The sequence below is a fragment of the Phaeoacremonium minimum genome (genome assembly GCF_000392275.1).
Source record: "Phaeoacremonium minimum UCRPA7 unplaced genomic scaffold PA7_03_scaffold_359, whole genome shotgun sequence".
In the NCBI taxonomy this organism is placed as follows: Eukaryota; Fungi; Ascomycota; class Sordariomycetes; order Togniniales; family Togniniaceae; genus Phaeoacremonium; species Phaeoacremonium minimum.
The window spans coordinates 81,561-105,242 of record NW_006921263.1 but is presented as its reverse complement, the minus strand read 5'-3'; the positions used below and the strand labels follow the sequence as shown (position 1 = coordinate 105,242).

Here is a 23,682-nt window from a genome sequence, read left to right as displayed (position 1 = left end):
AAGAAACTCCAGTTGACCCACTTAACTGTTCGAGAGTTTCTCACCAACAAGGACCTCGACTCAGAATTTGCTGTCAAGAAAGCAGAAGGTCATAGGCAGCTTGCTCTAGTTTGTCTCAAATTCTTAAGCTCGAGTGAAATGAAGCCGCCTAAGCCACGCAGACCGAGTGTTGACCAAAGTCGACGACCTAGTAATAACCAAGACCTGCAGCAGAAACACCCTCTTGCCGACTATGCATGCAAATATCTATTTCGGCACCTGGTTAATGTCAGATCTAATGATGATGAAGTTCTCTTTGCTTTGTCACAGTTTTTGGCCTCAAATAATGCACTCACATGGATTGAATATGAGGCCAGCCGAAAAGACCTTCAGGTGCTCTTCGACGCAGGCAAGACCCTTAGAAACCTTCTTCTTCGACGAGCCCAGCATAGCCCGCCATTAAGCTTCCACACCAACAGAGAATTAGCACTTTTAGAGCAGTGGTCGGAGGATCTTATCCATCTAGTTACGAAGTTTGGCAAACGGTTGACCGATTGCCCCTATTCGATACATCAACTAATACCACCTTTCTGCCCCCCGGAGTCTGCTTTGCGCCAGAAGTTTTGCTCTTCCTTTAGAGGCTTAGCAGTCCTAGGTCTAGCCTCGACCCGATGGGACGATTGCTTGTCTACAATAAACTACATCCTTGCTAATCAGGATGGACCAACGATTTCCAGCAATACTCGATCAAGCTTTTCTACCCGTCCAATCAAACCATTAAGAACTGCAAGCGCAAAAGAGCAGTTTGCGGTGGGCACATCCACAGGCAAGATTATATTCTACGACGATACCACCTTTCAACAAGTTCGCACCCTAGAACAAAGGCAAGAGCCGGTATGGTATATGGTCTTCAGTCAGTCTGAGCAGCTTCTGGCCACTGCTGGAGCGAATACAGTAACTGTTTGGGATCTGCAGACAGGAGTCGAAAAGTACCGCTTCCGACTCAAAGCCATGTGTATTGCCCTAGTGTTTCTTGAAGACGATACGGTTCTCTATGGTGTCATGAAGAATAATGAACTCTTGTGTTGGGATTTATTTGACGGAACTCTAGGAGATGAGCCAGTTAATTGGACTAGAGACGAGGAGGTGCCTAGAGACTTACAAACTCGTAGTCCACAGGCAGCTATTTTTTGTGCACACATGGGTTTACTTGCGATCTTGTATCGTGGACAGGACCTCCTCCTATGGGACATTGAGGCGGAGCGTTTATACGACATCTATGAGAAAGAGACTGGTTCTCGTAAAAATTATTCAACAAAGGTGGCAGATGGCGCCACCTGGGTTTGGGATGTCACTTTCAGCGCTATGGTTGAGACATCGCTTATTGCTGCAGCCTATTCCGATGGCGATGTCATAGTCTACGATATGCAGAGAGGCACTCCAATCGGAACTCTGACTGGGTTATGTCCCCAAATCATCTCCTCATCCCCTGATGGGAGAACACTTGTCACAGCGGACTCTAGAGGGGACATCCAGCTTTTCGACTTCGAAACGCTTAAATTTCTCTACCACATACAATTCGACACCGATGTCATTATGACCAAGGCATTAAAATTCACATGGGATAGTCAAAGACTTATAGAATTGCGAGGCCCACAATGCCGAATTTGGGGACCATCCGTCCTCCTCCGACATGATATAGACGACGAGAATAGCGATACGGTATCGATCACCACTGGGCCGCAAGAGGTTGAACATCAGTCCACGGACTCACTCAACATTACAGCCGTCGCTTATGTTCGATCTCAGCCTTTTGTCTTTTGTGGCAAAGAGGACGGCTCTGTACATGTCTACGACATAAGCAATGAGCCACAGAGTCAGCCGTTTTTTGTCCACAGCGCAGGTTATTTCATCACACTGCTACAATTTGATGCTGAAAGTGGTATTCTGTCATGCTGCGATGCATCAAACACAGTGACCTCACGAAGAGTTATCCGCAAGTCAAAAGCGGACTGGGAGGTATCGGAAATGTTACTCGAAACACGGCCCTTGTCGCCTGTATACCAGCTCATTGGATCTGGCCGGCATTCGCGCCTCATGGTATCTACGAAGGACCATGATACGCTATGGAAGCTTCGTTCGGGTGACGATAAGACGGAGTGCATTAAGACCATCACCGGGAGTGATAAACCCCGATGGGTCATGCACCCAACAAATCCAAATCTCTTGATTCACCTCTCTGAGAATAAAGCTACTACATACAACTGGACTACCCTCGAATATCTTGCGAGCTACGACCTCATACTTCCTGAGAGCATGCTATGCACCATTGCTATCCCTTTAAACAACTCTCGCTTCTTTGCTTCTTTGTCTAAAGGACCATCCGAGGCAGCGCGAACTACTCGACCATGTATTCAAATTTGGGACTTCAAGGATTTTGAGTTGAGCACTAAGTCCACCCAGCCAGCGATGGACCTTGATTGGCTGGCACCAAGCGTCCAAGAGATCATTGGAGTTTCTCGCAACCGCCTCGTCTTTCTCAATACCGACTACTGGGTTTGCTCCGTAGATTTGAGCCCTCGTCGCCTATCAGCACAGGCGGCTGAACAGCCAGGATCCTCTGATCCTGCAAATCAGATTGTGCGCCACTTTTTTGTGCCGTACGACTGGATCAGTCTGGCCAATAACTTGCATCTAGACATTGGAAAGAATGGCGAGATCATATTTGTAAAGAGATCAGAGTTGGCGGTGATCAAGCGGGGACTCGAAGTTACAGATAGCGGTCCTTTTAATGTTAGACGGGGGGCGAGTCCAATGATGGACCTTCCCTCTCGACCCTACATGGGTTCTAGAACTTCATCATGAGCCGCCGTAAGCGGCCAGATCGAATAAATAAATAGACAAGAAATTCAACAAACATGTAATAACCATTCTATTATAACGGTATCATCGTAATACATATAGCATCTAGTTCATGATATCTTCGAACTTAACAAGCGACGGATACATATACGAGGGTTCATCTATGAAGCCTCGACTCCAGTGATTAGCAAACCCTTCAGCGAGCCTGCATCTCGCCATTCTTGAATATATTTGAGGAATGAAATAGTTCCCTCTGACCATGACGCACTCTTTGCTCTCTTTTGTTTCTCTTTGGGGTCATTATTATTTGCGGCTTCGCCATGACCATTGAAATACCCCGGAGTGCATCCCGCCAGAGCTGAGTAAAAGGGAGCCCGTTTCACAATCTCAGCAGTATGAGCTTCTTCCGCTTCTTGAGCGACTTCTATGATGGCGCGCTGATCAGGACCAACTCGTTGCTTTGCTTCAGCAATCATAAAGGTGACGTGGTCTGCGATGAGATTCAACATCCATGTATTATTTCCTGTTATAGTCGCCTGGCCGGATCCTGAGAAAAAGAGATTTGGGAATCCGTGCGTTGCATAGCCATGCAGTGTAGCTGCTCCATTCTCCTGCCACTTCGCGTCGATTGACTGACCTCCACGACCGAATATCTCAACCCCTGTCCGAGCTGCAGGGCTCCCTTGACTACGGCCAGGCGTCTTATATCCAGTACCAAAGATAATAATATCGAGTGGGTACTCTGTGTCGCCAACAACTAGACCTCTTTCGGTTGCCCCAGAAGGTCCCATTCCATCTGTGTCAACAAGGTGGACATTGGGCTGGTTGAAGACTTGCAAGTATGTGTCGCTAAATGTCGGTCGTTTACACCATGAAGGATACCAGGGCTTTAGCTTCGCGGCCGTCTCTTTGTTGTTCACAAGCTCGTCGACCCTGGCTCGAGGGCCTTCCATATTGGGTAAATCTAGAGCATGGAAGTTTGCGGCGTGCTTCGCAAGGTTTTCCGGAGATGGATCGACTACACCATGACTGGGTGATCCGAGGATAGCTGAATATGCTGGCATGTTCGTCCATCCATCGTTTACCAAATTCTCTTCTCCAGGTTTGGCAGAATTGGTAAGGAATCTATTGGCACTGAGCTGTCTCTCGTATTGCCATCCAGGTTTGTTCGCAACTTTGGTTTTAAACTCGTCAATATCAGTGAGATACTGACCGCGTTGTTTGACATAAGCTGGCGTCCTTTGGATCACATAAAGCTCTCCAGCATACTTGGCAACTTCAGGAATCACACCAATCGCGGTAGCCGCAGTACCGACGACAGCAACCCTTTTGCCCTTTAATTTATCAAGGTTCTGGTTTGTTGGTGAACCACCAGATACTTTATAGTTCCAACGAGCAGTGTGGAATATAGATCCAGAAAATGACAGTAAACCGGGAATTTTAGGGATTTGTGGCCGTGTGAGAACTCCAGCAGCAAGGTAAACGTATTCGACACGAAACTCAAGATGGACTGGATCGGTTGACGGCCCGCGTTGCTGAACAACCTTGACTGTCCAAAGCTTTGCGTCATCGTCCCACTTGACGGTCTTAACGTCAGCGCGAAAAAGCGTCTTGTCAACTAATCCCCATTGTGCTGCGATTCGTTCCGCGTGCAACCGAATTTCATCTCCAGGAGCATATTTCTTTGTAGGTACATAGCCTGTCTCTTCAAGAAGAGGCAAATAAATATAGCTCTCCACGTCGCAATGAAGGCCAGGAAACCTATTCCAATACCATGTACCCCCAAATCCGCCGCCTGCGTCAGCGAGACGAATGTCATCGGGAGTGGCTATTCCTCGCTGGATAAGGTGGACCGCGAATTGAAGACCGCCAAAGCCTGCACCAAGGGCAAAGTATTTATAGGTTGCATTATTCGTGATGGGTGATTCTTTGGCATTCAGAGCCTCGTGGTCCACCCATGGGTCTTCAGCGAGGACACGAAGCCGCTCCTCGTCTGACTCTGTCAGTTGCACAAATTGTGCAGGACCTTCCGGTCTAAGACGCTTGCTCGCTTCTTCGTCGTATTTCTTGCGAATTGCAGCTAATTTTTCCTGGCTCACCTTTGGAATCTCTTGCGTCCCCACAGCCATCTTTATGATAAGATAGAAACACCCTTGTTGTCGACCGGTAGGAATCCTGACGAATAAGTAAACAATATATATACGGTTTTGATTCACATCAGTCTCAATATCTTGTGCTCTCTAGCTTTTTGTTTGTGTATCTTCGCATAGAAGCGTTTTTATACATATGTTTGATTTGATTGTAGCGGATAAAGAGCTTCAAGGGACTAGCGATGACACCAGACATCGAACCAAAGACGCAAGCGATAAGCCCCACGGTTCTCTTCCTAAACACTCCACAAATCGCGCGAAACGAACCACGAAATCAATAAGTTCGCGCTCAAGTTCAAGAATTGCATGATGATGAAAGAGGGCCTTTCCTGTCTTGGTATCGGCTTTAACAAAGAAGGCGCTGCAAAGTCTCGGACTTAGAGCTGCCAGACCTACAGCTTGCCCTACAGGCAGGCAAAGTACTTACAACACAGCCGATGTCGCAAAACAGATCATGTTTGTTGAAGGTTATACCATTGTAGGCAGAGATCAAAGAAATGGCGCTACTGGCAAAACGTCAAAATGCAGCCCGAATTCGTTATGAATTATGCTTTCAGCTTTGGCTTACTATACAAAACACTGGTCTCCTGAACCAAGGTTGGTAGCTAAACCTTTTTTAAAGACTATAAGCAATGCTCATCGATTTTATTTATATCATCAAATTATCATGTAATCGAATCTTCCACCGTTGACGGAATCTTAGAAGGACAGCTGGTCAACTTGTGTTGAACTCAACCAAGTTGGTTGGTTGGAACTCGAACCTCTGGTACGATATCTCTCACAATTCATCCATCCAGTACCACCGTAGTTCTTTCCCACAGAACTAAGGACATATGTATGCTGTATGTGGTAATCCAGACTTGCGCGTCTCGGTCCGTACGAGCATTGGGAATGCATTGATAGCTAGAAAAACGGCTCTCGGCGTTTCTACTTCTGGTCAAAGCTTGGCGATCAAGATAACTCCAGCTACTTTACACTTCATACACCCGGCGTTTCCAGCAAGTATGAAGCGTTTGCCATCTCTCTTCATGGTCACGCAGGCCATTAAGCATTCGAGGACGTCTTGTAAATTGATTTACTCCATGAACGGGTAGAGATATATGTTAACTGTAATGTTGCTCGCGCGCAACCAAGTACTTGTCAAGAAGAGTATAATCATTCAGCGTGTCAATCTACCACGTTATTTCTCGCCGCAAATCGGGCTAGCATCTTAATGTGGAGAAATGTCGACATATTTAGACACGACTCCCTTCACTGCTTGGTGCCGGAACCGTGGCACGGCGTATGCACTGTATGCAAATGCCTGACTACTTAATACCAATGACGATCTTGCATATAACAGGCTAAAATTCTGAATATGTTACGGGCATTTTGCATGTCAGTGATTGCGAAACATTTTCTCACACAATATGGCAAACACCAAGTCCAAACAACTTCATCTGGCTGCCTTCATTTACTCTGGCCAGGTCTCGCAGATATGGAGGCATCCAGTCATAGGACGTGCGCATGAGAGTCTTGACGTTGACTACTATATTGAGTATGCACAACTAGCCGAAAAAGCCAAGTTCGACACATTATTTCTAGCCGATGGAGCCTCGTTTCCTGGCGGCCCACTTGCAAAGCACTACTGGAGCGTGAGTGCCTTTGAACCCGCGACACTGTTCTCTGCCATTGCGGCGCGAACAAATCACATTGGTCTGGTGTACACAGCGAGCGTCAGTGATAACGAGCCGACTCACGTCGCGCGCCAGCTTGCCAGTCTCGACCACATTAGTCATGGCAGAGCGGGATGGAACGTTGTCACCACCCTAGGACCAGGCTCACGTAACCTTGGTGTACCACTTGAGGAGACCAAGAATAGTGCGGCTAAGTACGGAAGAGCAAGAGCATTCTTGAGCGCAGTAGAAACGCTTTGGGATAGTTTCGAAGACGATGCATTGTTGAGAGACAAGCAGAGCGGCATATTTGTGGATTTGGACAAGGTTCACTCGCCGGAGATTGATGGTGGACTCTATCATGTGGATCAGCCACTCCGGGTTGAGCGTCCTATACAGGGTTATCCGGTAATTGCACAAGCTGGAACTTCGCCCGAGGGTATTGCGTTCGGCGGCTCGACTGCCGACTTGATCTATTGTGCGAACTACTCCATTGCAGATGGACAAAAGACCTTTCGCGCTCTTAAGGCTGCTGCCGCCGAAGCAGGGAGGAATCCAGATCATCTGGTGATTCTTACTGGCGTAGCTGTTGTCTGGGGAGAGACACACGAAGAAGCTGAACGGAAATTAAGGGAGGTCTCGTCGCTTTGGCCTATTGATGTTGCTGTCCAAAACCTTGGTATTGACTTTGGTGGAGCCGATCTAGATTCGCCATTCCCTGATGAATACGAAGTTGGCTTCAAGTCTAAGACCGGAATGTCATCGAAAGGACGTGCGGCTGCTATAGCCTCGTTTGCTCATGCAAATAACTTGACTATTCGACAAACCGCGGAACGCTGTTCGATAGGACTGGGCCACCGTCCTCTTGTTGGCACAACACAGTCCATCACGGACGACCTGCAGGCCTGGCTGGAGGCAGAAGCTACAGACGGGTTCGCAGTGATTCAGCCACTGTTGATAGATGGCTTGCGTGACTTTAGTACACATATCGTTCCGGAACTTGTACGCCGTGGCTTGTTTCGATCGGAGTACGAGGGGACAACTCTCCGGGAGAACTTAGGTATTCCTCGACCCACAAATCGTTATGTCAAGCAGTAAGCCCTCATAATGTCCAAACCTCTCTGTAATACGGTGGGCCGGCGACAATTAAGCAAGGACGCTCTCAGACTAGCGTTGTCCAAATATAAGTATTATCGCGAACATTAAGATAGGACTTTTCAAACATTTTGGGTACCTTCAAATCATGATTGAGATTGAACTCGTTTCCGTGCTTCGTGCTTCGTGCTTCGTGCTTGAACCGAGCTAGGACCACAGTAACGAACAAAAGAGACAAAGCCTGGTCATTCTTCCTTGTTGTTTTTGAAATACTTTGTGCCTCCGTGCCATCTCAAACTGATTACCTATGGCTTACTCAAAGTGTAACTCCTTTCGCGACACAACTTTGTGAGCCATTGGCATGCGTAAAGACATTATAATCATTCAAGAAGGTAAAGAGAGTCATGTACCGTGTTCAACTAAGGAAAATCAGAAATGTTTTGTTTTGCAATGATCAGATCCCAAGTTCCGCAGATACAGTACATACCTGCCCGAATCCACGTGATGACGCGCTAAAAATTACCTGCTACCAAATTTTGTTCCAGCGTGTTGTCAACATCTGCTCAACTAATCGAATCAACTCACCAGCAAATTGCCATATTATGAGCCGACCACATCATATCTTCAACGCTCTGATTCGCACTCATCACATCACGTCTCGGAAGAAAATTCACCGCCTCAAAAAGGCTGCATCTCAAAATGAAGTCGAGTTTGTCTTGATTCGGAGCGGAGGTTGTCCGGGCATCATGTATGTCGAGAGCAACAGCGAAGCCGGCGTCACGGGATGGGTCTCGGCCGTACAGGCATTGAGATACAAAGACTATCAGTGTGTAGCCAAGCCATCTGCTACCAAAATCACTGACTCTGCTTTGCCCTCTGGATTCAAAGAGGTCACGTCAGTTTCGGAGTTTGCTGCAGAAATGCAAAAGAGAGGTCTTGGACCTTGGTGGCGAGCAGCAATTGGATACGGCAACCACGAGAACTTGAACAATGACGACAATGACGGGGTTTCATAGATACAATACGTTGAGCTGATTGCGGCTGAAGTGCGTTGGCATGTCAGGTCTACAATGTTTGTGGCAGCTCCTAGGGAGTCCAAACACGTGGTTGGCTCCCCACACACATGGTATCGATCCCTTACAAACGGCACACCACTCGATTCTCCGTATCACCTGTCTTCTTCAACGGCTCGATCAATCACATTTCCTACATCTTCAAAGCGAGGAGTGATAACGGCATCGAAGTTCATGGGAGGCGGGCTTTTTATTTATTAGCATCATCGGCAGTATGCTAGAGGTCTCAAAATCGGAGAGACTTACGAGGCAAGAAAAGCTCCCCAGTCCTTGGGGTCAAGACTTGGTAATATCTTCTGGCCCTTCTCATCGACAGGCGCAGTTATGTCAAACCCCCACGCGAAACTTGAAATTACTAGGTCCCCGTCAAATTAGCCGTCATGGTGTGATATTAAATTCTAAAAAGATGACAAACTTACAAAGAAACAATGTCTGTTCAGCGAAGTGCTGGCCGAGACACTTACGACTTCCGCTGTGATTACATTAGTGATCATCTACGGGGTGTGTTGGAGAGAAGGATGGCTCACAACCCAAACCCAGCGTGCGGCAAATTATTCAGTCGTCCATTCTCATCTAAAAATCTCTCTGGTTTAAACTCTGTGTGGTCTGGGTACAATTCTTCATCCTCGTGGATATTTTGTGACAGTGCGAAGACAGTAGCACCCTTCGGAATGAAGTAACCATTGTATATGTCGTCGCGGACCACGGCGTGTGGAATGGCTACCGGCGCCACTGTGCGCCATCGAAACGCTTCCCGTATCATAGCTGTGATGAAGGGGATTCTGGCAACGTCATCAAAATTGGGTAGACGATCTCTCCCGACTGCTTCATCAACTGCCGCTTGAGCTTTCTTTAAAATGTGAGGAAAGTACATGAAGATGATCATGCTAGACAGCGTTAGCTTTGCAAACCATGCTTCAGAACATAAGAATTCTTACAAGACGACAGTCGTGGCTGTGAGTGTTTCGGTTCCGCCATCGACCATAGCCGCCGCGATTGTTGTTCCTTCAAGCAGACTTATTTGATCCATTTGGGTTTCGATCAACGTCTGGACAAGACTGGGATGACCGTCGGTTTTCTCCTCCAATTGCTTCTGAGTCTTGTCCCACAACTCGCGGTATAATGAGTCCACTTCTTCGCGCCATTCCAATCCCAACTTCTTCCAGCCCATACCCGGCAGCCATGACGGGAGGTATTTGAGAAACGGTAGAAAGTCGACCCAGAATCGGCCCTGGATCTGAGCAATGAATTGATGGTCAGTAGCCTCATTGATCCTGGCAATAAGTGGGTTGTCAAGACTCGGCATAGATCCATGGGCAAACGTTGTATTCAACATCACATTGACCATAAAACATTTGATATTGCTGATGAATCGATCAGGATGTTGGGTGAGGCGTTGGAGGAAGAGATGGACTTCGGGCAGTTCAGCTGGGTGGGCCCAATCCTTCAGGGCTTTTGCTCGAAGGCGTTCGGCTAGTATTTTTCGCTGCTTCTTGTGTGTGTCATGCTTTGTTCGAGCGGTCCCGATGTAATATCCGTTTTGAGTGACAAGTTCCTGTGCAACAACCAATTCTGGACGATCACCGTAGTTCATCATTCGCTTTTGTAGGAGTGCCTCTGCGTGCTCCATTTTCCCAAGGAGAATTGTGGGTTTGCCCATGACCCAAAACATGACGATGTCGCCTATACACAAGTGACAGTGTCAGGACTCGAGTTGCATCCGGTGCTACTCGAAGGCGAGACTTACCATACTGCTTTGTCCATTGGCCGTAGGTAATCCAAGGTCTCTCATTGTTGATGTCAAGCAAGCTTCCAACGATTGGTAGGCCCTTAGGCCCAGGAGGATAGCGATGCTTTGGCTTGGTGTATGTATAGACAAGCCAGAAGGCGAGGGCAATGAGCGGCACCGCTGCTGATAGTGGGACAGTCATGAGCGTCATGATGACAGCGACAGACTGACGGCATCTACAGATTCATCGACCTAGCAGCGCCAAACCATTCAGCTTGGAGGGTATTTGGTTCTTGTAGCGGGCCATAGGCAACCCCTGTGCTCCGATAGCCCCGCCGTTTAGATATGACCGTTTTGTGGAGGACCCAATCAGTCGGGATTGATAAGTAACTTACATTTGTCAAGACACTGGATGTCATGGGACTCTAGATGGCTAGTCCTGTGCATAAGCTATAGCATAAGGTCCCGGGCCGTAGACATCCTCGCTTGAGTGTCCCGGACCGTAATAATACTCTGAATAAGTGTGCGACCCCGCCAGGACTCTGATTGAAGCGAGATAGATAAGGAGGAATGCCTAGGGGAATGAAGGTGTTGATCAAACCGATCTAGGAGACTATCCTGAATCAAAGCGGTTTAGTGCGGATGTAGACTCCCGATACCCCTCCTAGCCGACAACCAATACGATAACATTGAACTTTCCCAAGCTGCTGGAGGATTCGGAGCAGCTTGGTATTGTTACTGAGCCTCGACTCTCGTGATATTCTTTCTTGTATAACACCAGCATTGAAGATGTCAGGGCCACGATATCCCGCCATTCCGCCAGAGAAGCTGACCCCAGCTCAGCAAGTTTTTCATGATGAAATGATGGACAAGATTAACAACGGGATGGGCTCAACGTCAGCTTCTCCTTCTACCCAGCCATTTCGCAATACATGCTAAGAGCTCAATTTGTAGGTTCACCTTAATAGGAAAAGACGGCGAGCTTTTAGGCCCATTGTCCATTATGATGTATACTCCTGAATATTCAACGCACACGATGCGCCTCAATAAGGAGGTCCTTAACCTCCCGGCTCTGGAGCCAGCTGTAACAGAGGTTGCTATTTTGGCTGTTCAGGGACATTACACGGGTTCCTTTGGAGGCGGCTTTCTCACATACTCGCACTCTAGAATCACTGCGAGCAAGGGGCTTTTGACCGAGGAACAAATGAAGAAAATTACCGAGGGAGAAAAGCCTCTAGGGTTAAGTGAGAAAGAAAGTGTGACATTCGACTTGGCGATGCGGTTGGTTAAAGGAGGAAAACCTCTGGAACAAGAATTATGGGAAAAGGCGAATGCTACCTTGGGACGAGACCAGACACTTCACGTCATTCAACTCGTTGCATACTACAGTCTTCATGGTGTGACGCTTAATGCTGGAATTATTGGACCACCGGATGGAGAAAGCATCTGGAAGTCATGAAAAATTAAGAAACATGTAGATTACAAGAGGGGTGTGGGGAAACATAGACCAAAAATTCCGGCCAAGGTGTAGTCTTCCTCCAATGTAAGGTCTATGAGAAATAGAGGTGTGTTTCGCGATAATAAAGCTCTATTTTCTCGACTTCACTTTTGGTTGGGGATTTCTAATCCATGCTCCTTATCTCGGCACACGGAACTTGGCATTCAAGATTGCGAGTAGACTTCTACGCGAAAGACTCAAGAGCTCGGCTGAAAGCAAGCGAGGTCGCTCGTTCAACCGCTTATCAGTTTCCAATCGCTATAGCTCCGATGGACTGGGAGCTGTAGTGGAGTCACTAAGACTCCTTCGTTGCGACTAAAGGCGCGGAGCCCCCAGCTTTTGATGGGGCAGCTGTCAGAGCTGTTGATAAGGGGCCGCTAACATCCGTCTTATTCGCGCTAGAGCCAGTCTCTATCACCTTTCAAGGAGACGACAACAGTAGCAGTGAGGAGTCGGCTACGTTCCTAGCAACGGTCCGTGTCGATCTACTCTCATTTTCGAGACCACCTTGTTTTTTCTTAGAGCATCGTATTAAATCTAGCTATTAAGGCCCGACCGCCTTGTTTAGCGCTGGTGAAACCTCTATCTCCAATGGCCTTATCTTCGGCTTGGAAGATAACAGTTCCAGTTGGTTACTTCAAGCATGGATGTTTTTTGGGGTTTGGCATGCCTGTTCGCGGCCGGTTCGATTGGGAATAAGCTTTAGACCCTGTCGTCTACGTGCATATAGGAACTTCCATGCGTCCCTTATTCCCCGATTCTCGGGAGAGTCTTGCTATTCAAGCCGTAGACCCCTTTCCAAACCTACAGACTGCTCCCTGACAGTTAAGACTCCTTGATAATTGTGCGAAAGCACACAACACGTCGAAATGCTTAGCTATCAATGGCCTTTCAGGGGTCAGAAACTCATTCAAATTCTGAACTACGCCAACTCGTTTGCATTCATGCTCTATGGTTGGGACGCTGGTGAGAAACTTTGGATGCTCCTCTCGTGTTGCCTGGCTAATGAGGTCTTCATCGCAAAGGTGTCATCGGCGGTGTCCTGGCCAATCCATATTTCTTAGACGCAATCGGCAATCCAACAGACTCGAGATACATTACCTTTATCGCTGCGGGTATTCTTCTTGGTGACGTTGTTGGCTTGGCCGTTATTGCACCCCTGAGTTGGCGTCTTGGACGTCGTCGGACCGTTATTTTATGCTGCTATGTCGCGATTATTGGTGTCATCCTCCAGACAGCTACCCAGGGTCCGATTGAAATCTTGGTTGGACGTGTCGTTTTAGGTATTGCTAACGGACGTACGTGTAACCCCGTTCACCAAAGCTGTGGCAATTGCTAATGCAATATAGCCTTGGCTGCCACAACGCCGATCTACCTGCAAGAAGCCAATGTGATCCATAAAAAGCGAACAGTCGACACAATGATTATGGTGCTATGGGGCATTGGCGGTATCTCGGTTGCGACTTGGTTCGACTACGCCATGTTGAAAGCACCAGCCCATGGCGCATGGCGAGTTGCACTTGCAATGCAAGCTTTCTTTCTGATCATTGCCCTCATTCTCGTACACGGCTGTCCAGACTCCCCTAGGTCAGTATCGATTTATCGAGGCCCCTCAACGTTGAGGGTTGCTGATCTGATTCACAGATGGCTTTTGGCAACTGGCCGAGAAGCGGAAGGCGAAGATGCTATCAAGCGGCTGATCGATACTGACGAGAATGATGAACGCTTCATTCGGGTCAAGGAGGATATTATGACATCTATTAGACTAGAGCGAGAGCGGACAAAACCTCTAACTTTGAAGGTGCTTTTCACCGGCGACGGCAGCCCGACAAAGAACGTGCGACGTATCTGGTATAGCTATTTCTGAATTTATATCCCACACGTCTTCACACTAACCTGGAATTTAGGATCGGAATTCTCATCAATGTGGCTGGGCCTTTCTTCGGAACGCAACTCATCACTTTCTATGGCCAAGCACTCCTTCAGGGCGTTGGACTCGAAGGAGATGACGTGACCTTAGCACTGGCAGCTATCAACACAGGCATCCCGATTGGAATGGCGCTTAGCTTCGTTATCCTTCCACGAGTCGGAAGACGGCCAGTGCTATGCTGGGGTGGCACGGTAAGCCAAGAGAGATAGCAGGTTGGAGAGCAAACTACTGACCCTGGGTTCCTAGGCCCTGACAACCCTTATGTGTATTTACACTGGTCTCGCCAATGTCAAAAATCCCTCCAAGGGCGTTCAGTGGGGATCTGTCGTCATTCTCATTCTCTTCAATCTGGTAAATGGTCTGAGTTGGATCTGGCTGGGTGAGTCCAACCTGAATAATTTCCGGAATTCCCAAAGCTAATATTATCATTGAAGCATTCCTCTATGCCGTAGAAATTCTGCCGCTGCAATACCGAAGTCAAGTTCAGTCTGCATCTAATCTCGTCTTCTGGTTTATTGCCTTCCTAGCAGTTTATTTTGGTGGCCAGGCTGCGAGCGATCCCAACGTCGGTGCCCTTATCTATATTTGGTTCTGCCTAGGTGGAGGCATCATTACGATTTTGTCTTGGATTTTTGTTGCGGAAAGTAAGTTGCTCATTTTAATATTAGGTATGAGGCCTGGGACTGTCACTAACATCTCCTCCACTAATAGCCAAAGATCTCACGCTTGAGGAGATCGACTTATTATGGGCCGATGAAGAATTCAAAAACACTCACCAGGATCTATCTATTCTTCATAAAGCTGACCCGGATCGTAAGGAAGCAATTTCTGCTGAAGTATCGGCCTGAAGGCATAAGAAACTTGATGTCTTTCTGGAGCAGCAGTAGCTGTCCAAAATACTTGCCTCAGCAGTTTCGGATATTTCTACTTCAGTTTGCCCATGCTACATAACTACTGAATTAAGAAACACTCTTCATGTCAATCGCCAAAGTGGCATTACCGCGTTATAATGAAAAACATTCCCACCTGAATATTGTACCAGGTACGACTTTCAGACTTCGTAGCAGCTGTTTCACTCATGGTGCCCAATAATCCCAGGACGGAGTTGGGCTAGGAAAATTGTTGCAGAGAATCCCCATCGTACCATGGCAGTTGCAACAGTACCAAATTGCCTTGTTGTTCTCTCACGTCACATTTTTGTTGTATCCATACATGACGAGAGGCATCTGATCGTTCCGATGTTTACAGCCCATGAAGAAACATGAGAACATGTCAGCTATGTGGCCTTGATAGGTCAGCTCGCTGCTGAAAGACGTTTACAAGGCAAGCAGAAGCCCAACTGAACATCAGTTTGAATTTTCGTAACCCCACGCACCCCACCTGAACGAAGGCCTAGAGCAAGTACAAAGTTGCTTCAATTGATGCACTAGGAAGCTTTCCCGCTGCGGCCCGTGGGACGCCAATGGCGCTTGCGCAGCACAGAGCACAGCCCTTACCGCTTTGAGTTTCTACACCGCGTGGCATTCGCAGTCAAAGGAAATGCCCGGGACTTTGGGGGAGGCGCTGATACGGAGCAAATAGCAATTGGTCAATGAGAGGCGATAGAATCACGCACTTAGAACGTATTATGTACTAGGTTGTCCAAAATAGAAAGTCGACGAATGGGGGAGCAGCGGTATCGCCAGTACTCTTGTATTCGCTTCCACTCTTACGTTGTCTGACATAGCAGCACCCACACGCTTTCTTTTCTAGCTTCTCATTTGCAAAAGCTCTCACCTGTTCTGTTCGACCCAGCAATTTGTCCCGGATCGGTAGCTCACAGCGTTGCTCAATCTCAGGTAGCGACATGTCATCTCCAAGATCCGCTTCGCATTCCCCGAGATCTCCGGAAGCTGGCGAAGGCGGCGCAGGCGCACCCGCCGTCATTCAATTCGTAAGTTGTTGATCTACCTGCCGGGATCCGGTGCATACAAGACGTCATCTCGTCTAGCATCTTGCGCATCAAGACCGTGCGTTGTAACTCATAAATAACCTCTGTCCCTGTACCGTAGGATCCGAATGTCGTCGGCGACCTGAACGATGACAACGATTCGGCAGCTGACGCGGGCAGGTAAGACGCATCCCATGCTTTCGTCTGCTCGGCACGAGAAAGATTGTGCGAGCCAGAGCATCAATTGACACGGTTACCGTACAGCCTGCGCGACTCAACCGCATCAATAGGATCGAGCATTTTCGAATACCGCACCATTCATGGCCGAGCATACCAATCGTCTAAGACCACAGAATACTGGTTAGCAACTTGTCCTTGCGCAAGCAAATGCACTACCTTCCCTACTGATTTGGATCTAGGGCGCCGACAGATGACAAACACCTCGAGGGCCATGATGTCGCGTATGAACCTTGTCTCCATGACAAGATGCCACTGTATTATACTGATTAAAGGGTAGACACCAATTTCAACTTATGCTCATGGACAACAAGCTGTTTTTGGCCCCTATTGGTGACAACCCACAAGTATGCCCACACTTACACCCCAACCGGCCAATTTGGCCTGGGCATGGCTCATCTCTTTACGCAGAAAATATTAGATGTTGGCACCGGAACGGGAATCTGGGCTATGTGAGCTGACTTTTTGAAATAACACCTTACACGGACCACAAAGTTTGACCATCTTATATTTCAGTGATATCGCCGATGAGTTCCCCTCAGCCGAAGTAATAGGCACCGACATCTCTGCCGTCCAACCTTCATGGGTTCCTCCTAACTGTGCGTTTCAAATCGACGATGCGCAACTTAACTGGACCTTTCAGCGCGAGACCTTCGACTTCGTGCACATCCGTCAGCTTTACGGCGGCATCGACGACTGGGGAAAGCTCTATCAACAGGCGTTTGACCACCTGAAGCCCGGAGGTTGGTTCGAGAATGTCGAGATCGACCTCGAGACGAGGTCTGAAAATCCCAAGATCGCCAATGACGAGTCGCATGTGTTCAAGCAGTGGTGTCAGTTGTTCTGGGACGCCGGCGACAAGATCGGCCGGACTTTCAAGATCGCGCGCGATGGGCAGATGGAGAAGCTGATGCATGAGACCGGATTCGTGGACGTCGTCCACAAAGAGTGGAAAGTGCCGATCGGAGGCTGGCCACAGGATCCTCTGCTAAAACGGGTCGGGCAGTACAACGGGTTGTTCATCGACCAGTCGTTGGATGGCTTTGCTGTCTACCCCATTGGGCAGATTTTAGGCTGGACGATGGATGAAGTGATGGTCCTGGTGGCCAAGATGCGCGCCGAATTCAAGAATCCAAAAACTCTACCATATTATGTCATGTGAGTTACCCTCTATCCTACCCTTTCTTGTTAACTTGCCAATGCCGGTCTAACATTATTGGAAGACACATGGTGTACGGTCGAAAGCCCGAGTAAGTCCGGTAGGCGCGTGGGTAACTTGGTGCTGGGTGAACGATGCTCAACATTCCGTTGTTTACTTTGCCTAGTCTAGAAGTCCCCGTATTTTATAAAATTCTTGGAGTATACGTCGAATGGCGTTTGAAGTATCCTTCAGTTTTTGCAAGCATTCGCTCTAATAATTCCGGGGGTCACTATACCTTCTCTAACCTATTTTCGGAACCTGTTCACGACTCCATCCTCTCCTTCAACTTTCGTCTTTATATCCAAGGCGGACGAGATGAAGTCACGTAAAACGTCATTACGATAACAACTACCTCGCTAGTAAGAGAATGGGCTAGACCGTGGTCGCTAAGTGTATGTTTGCCAGTACATGAAGTTAGACGTAGCCTTGGGCTGCTCAGTTACAACTACGAGCAGCGTATACTCTGAAATAGACCGTAGTACTTATGACTTAGGTTGTATCAGCCTGATTGGAGGATACTCACAGCTACAAAAAGCACTAATGCAGTCAAATTTACTGGGGATCCACTGCGAACGTTCCAACTACAGGCTTTCCGCCCGTCATCGAGGATGCTATAATCATGACTAGGGAATTACTCCTGAGGTATATCTGGGTGGACAAATATTGCATTGATCAGAAAGATACTGCGGTAAAAAAAGAACAACTTTCGAGGCATCGACGTCCTCGACAGATCATAGACATTGGACAGCAACTATTCACACTAGTCCAAGTGGTGGGAAAGATCTTTCACAAAGGATTGGGAAGAGCAAATGGGCGACAAGAGACTGGACCTTTCAAGAAGATATGTTTGCGCAACGCAAGTTATACATGACAGAGATGGGTGTTTGTTTTGCCTGTAGTCATGGCAGCTGTCTTGAAACTATCTGCGACTCCGAGTATATTCAAAAGGCGCGACTAGAGGCAATGTGGCTCTTTGAGATTACACCACCGCCACCAGACACGAGGACCAGAAAGGAAATTGGCATTCATCACTGCTTATCTCGGTTTGCCACTCGTGATCTAACATTCCCCTGCGATAGACTCGATGCAGTCCTGGCCATCTTTTGAGGCCTACGAGAAAATGCCGAACCCGACGTATAACGTCAAAAGCGTACTTTGAAGGTCCAACTGCTCTATAATAGCGAATGTACAGAGTGATGCTCTTCCGATGTAATCTCAAAAGTAAAGCGATTGTAATTGTATTTACATACATACAATAAGACGCTGATGTCTGCAGACTCGCTTGCAGAAGTCAAGAGTCGTTGTCAAATGATGGATGAGCTTTTAGCCGGCAGTTAGTCCACAAAGACCCGTCGTCTTAGTTGTAAGTCTTGTACGGGCTGACCTAATTGGCCGGGACCACCAGTAGCTTGGGAACAATTACCGCCGCCACGTTCCGAATTGCGCTGGTCGGCGATGCTTCCCCACATCGTCCCGTAGTGCCAGGCCTCAAACGTGTGTAGGACCAGAGGGGACCCCGCCACAGATGGATGGAGTCAAGAAAAGCTTCCCACGGAAAGGTGCCGGTTGGGGCGATACTACGGCCTCGGATATTCTTATACTATTCGTTGGAATGTTTTGTTCTTACAAGTATTAACAATCGCAATCATGTTTGATGGTCCAATTTCGACTTTCTTCAGTTCTGCTTCGACGTCCCAACTGGTTAGGTGAAGAAGCCGGCCACAGCATTCGCTCCTTTGCCAATCCCGGCAGAAGCATCATCTGCCGCCGACGTCACTCCAGAATGCCCCTCCACCACTTGATGATCGGGACCTGGACCCCGCCGGGCGCCATCTTCACTGTCCAATTCGACGACGAGAAACTGGAATTGAAGCTCATCAAGAGGACAGAGATTCCCCAGGAAGAGCCCATATCATGGATGACCTTCGATGTACGTTTTCCATGACCCTGAGGAGACTGCGACCAATTGGCTAACACCATATCTGTAGCATGCGAAGAAGAATCTCTACGGCGCTGCCATGAAGAAATGGTCCAGCTTCGCCGTGAAGAGCCCAACCGAGATCGTCCATGAGGCATCACATCCCATGGGAGGTGACCGTAAGTTTCTCTGCCTCTTTCCACCGAAGTGTCTTAATCTCTTCGCGATGCGACAAACCACTGACTTCTTTGACCTTCAGCCAAAGCGAATGACGCCTCAACCAACACTCGCGCCATCTTCCTCCTCGCAGCGAAGCAACCTCCATACGCCGTCTATGCGAATCCCTTCTACAAACATGCCGGCTACGGCAACGTCTTCTCCGTGTCCGATTCGGGCGCGCTCGCCTCCAACACGCAGAACTACGAGTATCAGCCCAACACGGGCATCCACGGCATGGTCTTCGACCCGACCGAGACGTACCTCTACTCGGCCGACCTGACCGCCAACAAGCTGTGGGTGCACCGCAAGACCGACAGCACAACGGGCCACCTCGAGCTCGTCGGCTCCGTCGACGCCCCCGACCCGGGCGACCACCCCCGCTGGGTCGCCATGCACCCCTCGGGCCAGTACCTGTACGCGCTGATGGAGGCCGGCAACCGCCTGTGCGAGTACGTGATCGACCCGGCGACGCACATGCCCGTCTACACGCACCACGCCTACCCGCTCATCCCGCCCGGCATCCCCGACCGCGACCCCGCCACCGGCAAGGGCCTCTACCGCTCGGACGTGTGCGCCCTGACGCACAGCGGGCGCCACCTGTTCGCGACGGCGCGCGCCAACAGCTTCGACCTGACGGGCTACATCGCGGCGTTCCGGCTGGCGGACTGCGGCAGCATCGAGCGCCAGATCTGCCTCAACCCCACGCCGACCAGCGGCGGCCACAGCAATGCCGTCGCGCCGTGCGACTGGAGCGACGAGTGGCTGGCCCTCACGGACGACCAGGAGGGCTGGGTGGAGATCTATAGGTGGAAGGACGAGTTCCTTGCGCGGGTGGCGCGGTGCAAGATCAAGGAGCCTGGGTTCGGCATGAATGCGATATGGTACGACTGAGCTTGGCTTGGCTGCTGAAAGTCCTGGTTTAGGGATTTCCGCACTCGTATCGGAGACAGCCACTAGAATACGGGCGCAAATTGCCAAGTTGAACTTAGATTCCTGTATAAAACCCAATGATAACGTATTATACACCATGTTAAGCCCCCAATCCTCACAGGGAGATGCTTTCAGGATTCACTAGATCATTAGACCAGTCCGTCAGCGATTCGTACTACGATTTGCTGCCTTTTCTCTTTTTCCTCCGGTTCTTCTTCTTTTTCCCACCCTGTGACTGACCACTGCCAGTGGCACCCGACGCTCCTTCTCCATTACCGTCATGTTCATCTTCGTCCTCTTCCGACGCCTGGAGTGCAGACGGCACGCTCAAGTGCGATCGAGTCTCAAGCGTCACATCCTCCTCTGACTCGTTCGAGCTAGTCGTCTCCAGCACCACCTTGCGGATTCCTCGCGACTCGACGACATTTTCTGTGATGCTCCCGCTACGGACATATGATCTTACCCCGTAAGGGCTGATATCGGATGAGGGTGAAGGAATGTCATCCTCGTTGCTGGTCTGAGGCTCAAGGTGGACCAGATCTGCCTTGCTGGAGTGCGCTGATGTTTGAGTAGCCTGATCCGCAAGCGCTCGTGCATCCGCGTCGTCGACCTCTATCCTGATGGTCTGGCCATTCTCGGCGGGTTTAGACGCGATGTCACCTGTGCTCACTGCACCGTAGCTCTGATGAAGAGCTCGGATGCCGTCCTTACCTGTTGGCTTAGGGCGAAGGAGGCCGGCTGTCTCGTCTCCATCATCGTTCGGTATCTCCTCGATGACATCACCTGCCACAGACGCAGCCCGGGGTTGATGAAGTATAATGCCTGGCTTGATCTTCACTGTCGTGGACTTCGTTCCCTTGGGGTTGCTCGCCGGATTGGACGGGCCGAGATGCTTGAGATGTTCCCTGATTTCCTCGAAGTTTGCCCGTACGGGAACAGCACCGTCAGTTAATCGACCATCCACACCAGCAGAGCTGCGTCTCATCAATAGTGTGGCAGTTGTTCTGGGGCTACTAGACAACTCTCGAGTATCGCTCTTCCCTCCTACGGAGTCAATACGTTTGTATCTTAAGTCGTGACCTTCTAGCAAATCGTCATCGGTAATTTTAGTGTCGTCCCTCGAATGTCGTCTGATCTCATCCTCCACTTGTGACAATCTTCTTTGCAGACGGGCTTTCGGTGCGGGCGTGAGGCGTCGGATGGCTTTGTGGACATCGATATAAACGTCCGACTCGTCGATAATCTCCCTGTAAAATAGATTAGCTCAAGTCATCGAGGGTAGAAAGCAAATCACGTACTCTCCAATCAGCTCTTCAATGACATCCTCCAGTGTCACGACTCCAATAGCCCCGTGATCTTCTCCTGGATACTCTGACACTAAAACCATGTGCGACTTTCCCTCCTGGAAAAAGTTGATAATGTCCAAGCAGCTCGTCTCTGGTCGTGTCTCGGGCAGCGTCGCTAATGCGAAGTCTTTGACCAATCTACCATCCTCGGGATCATAGGTGATGAGGATCTTGACGAGAAGCATGCCAATGAAGTTGGTAGGATTACCAGACTCGTGGATGGGAATTCTCGAGTAGCCAGCAGACAAAATCATATCCATGGTCTTCTCGTCAAGCTTTGTATCTTCTGACATGACGAATACGTCGTCCATGGGTGTCATGACCGCTCGGACTGGCTTTCCTTTCAGGTCGAGTACAGCGCCGATGATCGTGACCTCGTCCTGGTTTAGTCGTTCCGACACCTCTCCTAAGCTTCTGTGTAATGTGACGAGCGTTTTTAGACCACTCTTCTTATATACTGTTCCGTGATCCTCACCAAGAACCCAATCGAGGAGCTTCGCAGTCGGCCATGCTACAGGAGCCATGAGGTACATAAGTAGGAGAACGGGCTTCGACATGTATCCGCCAATAGGAAGACCATACCGCACGCAGACAGATTGCGGTAGCACCTCACCAAAAATGACTAGAAATTGCGAGTCAGTAAATTGTCGCTGTAAAGAGCAATGACCAGATCACATACCGATCAGTACGGTAGAGCCTATGACGGCGGCAACGCCACCTCCAAGACATCGATCGAGCACAACCGGCAAAGTTTCGTTCACTATAACGTTTCCAAGCAACAGTGTGACCAACACCCAGTGTTTTCCCTTCTTGAGAAGATCGTATACCCGCCTCGCATTCTTTTGCTGTGGTTCGCTCGGGTCTTTCGCAAGAACTTGTAGATATATGCCATCCTGGCCCATGAGCCTGCCAATTCGTTAGCCCTGAGAAATTCTAGAGATGTATGAACATGACTTACGCGATGGTCAGACCGGCAAAGGCTCCGCCAAGAAGTACCAAGACCGCAGACGCGACATACAGCACCCACAAACTCGCACCTCCAGCCTCGTCGCCATCATGTAATTTGTCCAAGATGCTGACTGGGGCAGCTGATGCGGCTACGCCCATGAATACTAGCCGAGAAAATCCCAAAATCGCGGGCCGGGCGATGCTGAGAGCTCCATTGGGAGCTGTGGTGTGGTGCCCTCCGCGTGCTCTGTGTCTCGCCATCTCGGCTGATTCGAATTATGGATGGAATACCGGCTCCTCGGAGCTTCAGGAAGGCGACATACTAGCAATGTTCGGAAGACTGACAAGTGATACTAGTACAAAATAACGGTAAAGACCTCCCCGAGTCGACGAACGGGTCAGGCCTGACGTTGTTGGAGTTTGGTGTCGTGTGAAGAGAGGTGGTGGGATAGAAATGGAAAGCTGAGAGCTCTCTCTCTCTCTGTGGATGCTCTGTGCGTGCGGCGAATTTCCACTGCGGAGCAAAGCGGCATGGCTGCTAGCTCAGGCCCACAGTTCACTGCGTTAGCGCCATTCAGTAGTGTCATCGTCGGCTATGACGCGAAGACGGATGGTCTGGCCGCCTGCATCGTGTAATTTCGCCCAATTAGAGCGGTGTTATGGTGCTCTTAACCACCTACCACAATGCAACCACCACATGAAATTCCTTCTGATTGTGAACGGCAAGCGGCGTGATGCATCGGCTCTTTGAGACCGTCCATTCGGCACACGGGAACCTTGATGAACAGGCATGTCAGGCAAGAAGGCATCTCCAAAATCGTGTCAATATATTTATCTTGAATCGTATTTTATATTCGTTACACATGTTGAGATATCGAGAGTCTGAGAAGCCACCGAAAGTGTATAAATCAAGTGGCTGAAACAATATACATCGTACAAACTCTGGTTCATGTCTTCCTCGCCGAGGATAGAACGACATCAG

General features: G+C 49.1%; 5 protein-coding genes across 5 annotated transcripts; 4 read left to right on the top strand and 1 right to left on the bottom strand.

The window, feature by feature from the left end:
• Nucleotides 1-6,400: 6,400 nt before the first annotated feature.
• On the top strand, nt 6,401-7,744 carry UCRPA7_4622 (putative nitrilotriacetate monooxygenase component a protein; the record flags this gene model as incomplete). Its single annotated transcript, XM_007917173.1, has 1 exon — nt 6,401-7,744. The coding sequence occupies one exon, from the start codon at nt 6,401-6,403 to the stop codon at nt 7,742-7,744; it is 1,344 nt and encodes a 447-aa protein (XP_007915364.1).
• Nucleotides 7,745-12,910: 5,166 nt separating this feature from the next.
• UCRPA7_4621 (putative mfs transporter protein) lies at nt 12,911-14,391 on the top strand (the record flags this gene model as incomplete). The annotated part of the gene is made up of 6 exons (XM_007917172.1): nt 12,911-13,007; nt 13,325-13,339; nt 13,391-13,628; nt 13,686-13,892; nt 13,949-14,162; nt 14,218-14,391. 6 exons carry the CDS (start codon nt 12,911-12,913, stop codon nt 14,389-14,391), a joined length of 945 nt encoding a protein of 314 aa, XP_007915363.1.
• A 2,043-nt stretch (nt 14,392-16,434) lies between these two features.
• Nucleotides 16,435-17,300, top strand: UCRPA7_4620 (putative sam dependent protein; the record flags this gene model as incomplete). The annotated part of the gene is made up of 3 exons (XM_007917171.1): nt 16,435-16,485; nt 16,550-16,590; nt 16,655-17,300. The coding sequence occupies 3 exons, from the start codon at nt 16,435-16,437 to the stop codon at nt 17,298-17,300; spliced, it is 738 nt and encodes a 245-aa protein (XP_007915362.1).
• Nucleotides 17,301-19,122: 1,822 nt separating this feature from the next.
• UCRPA7_4619 (putative carboxy- -muconate cyclase protein) lies at nt 19,123-20,367 on the top strand (the record flags this gene model as incomplete). The annotated part of the gene is made up of 3 exons (XM_007917170.1): nt 19,123-19,269; nt 19,328-19,436; nt 19,517-20,367. 3 exons carry the CDS (start codon nt 19,123-19,125, stop codon nt 20,365-20,367), a joined length of 1,107 nt encoding a protein of 368 aa, XP_007915361.1.
• A 214-nt stretch (nt 20,368-20,581) lies between these two features.
• On the bottom strand, nt 20,582-22,859 carry UCRPA7_4618 (putative duf21 and cbs domain protein; the record flags this gene model as incomplete). The annotated part of the gene is made up of 5 exons (XM_007917169.1): nt 20,582-21,189; nt 21,577-21,653; nt 21,705-22,374; nt 22,432-22,658; nt 22,711-22,859. The coding sequence occupies 5 exons, from the start codon at nt 22,857-22,859 to the stop codon at nt 20,582-20,584; spliced, it is 1,731 nt and encodes a 576-aa protein (XP_007915360.1).
• Between the last annotated feature and the right edge of the window lie 823 nt (nt 22,860-23,682).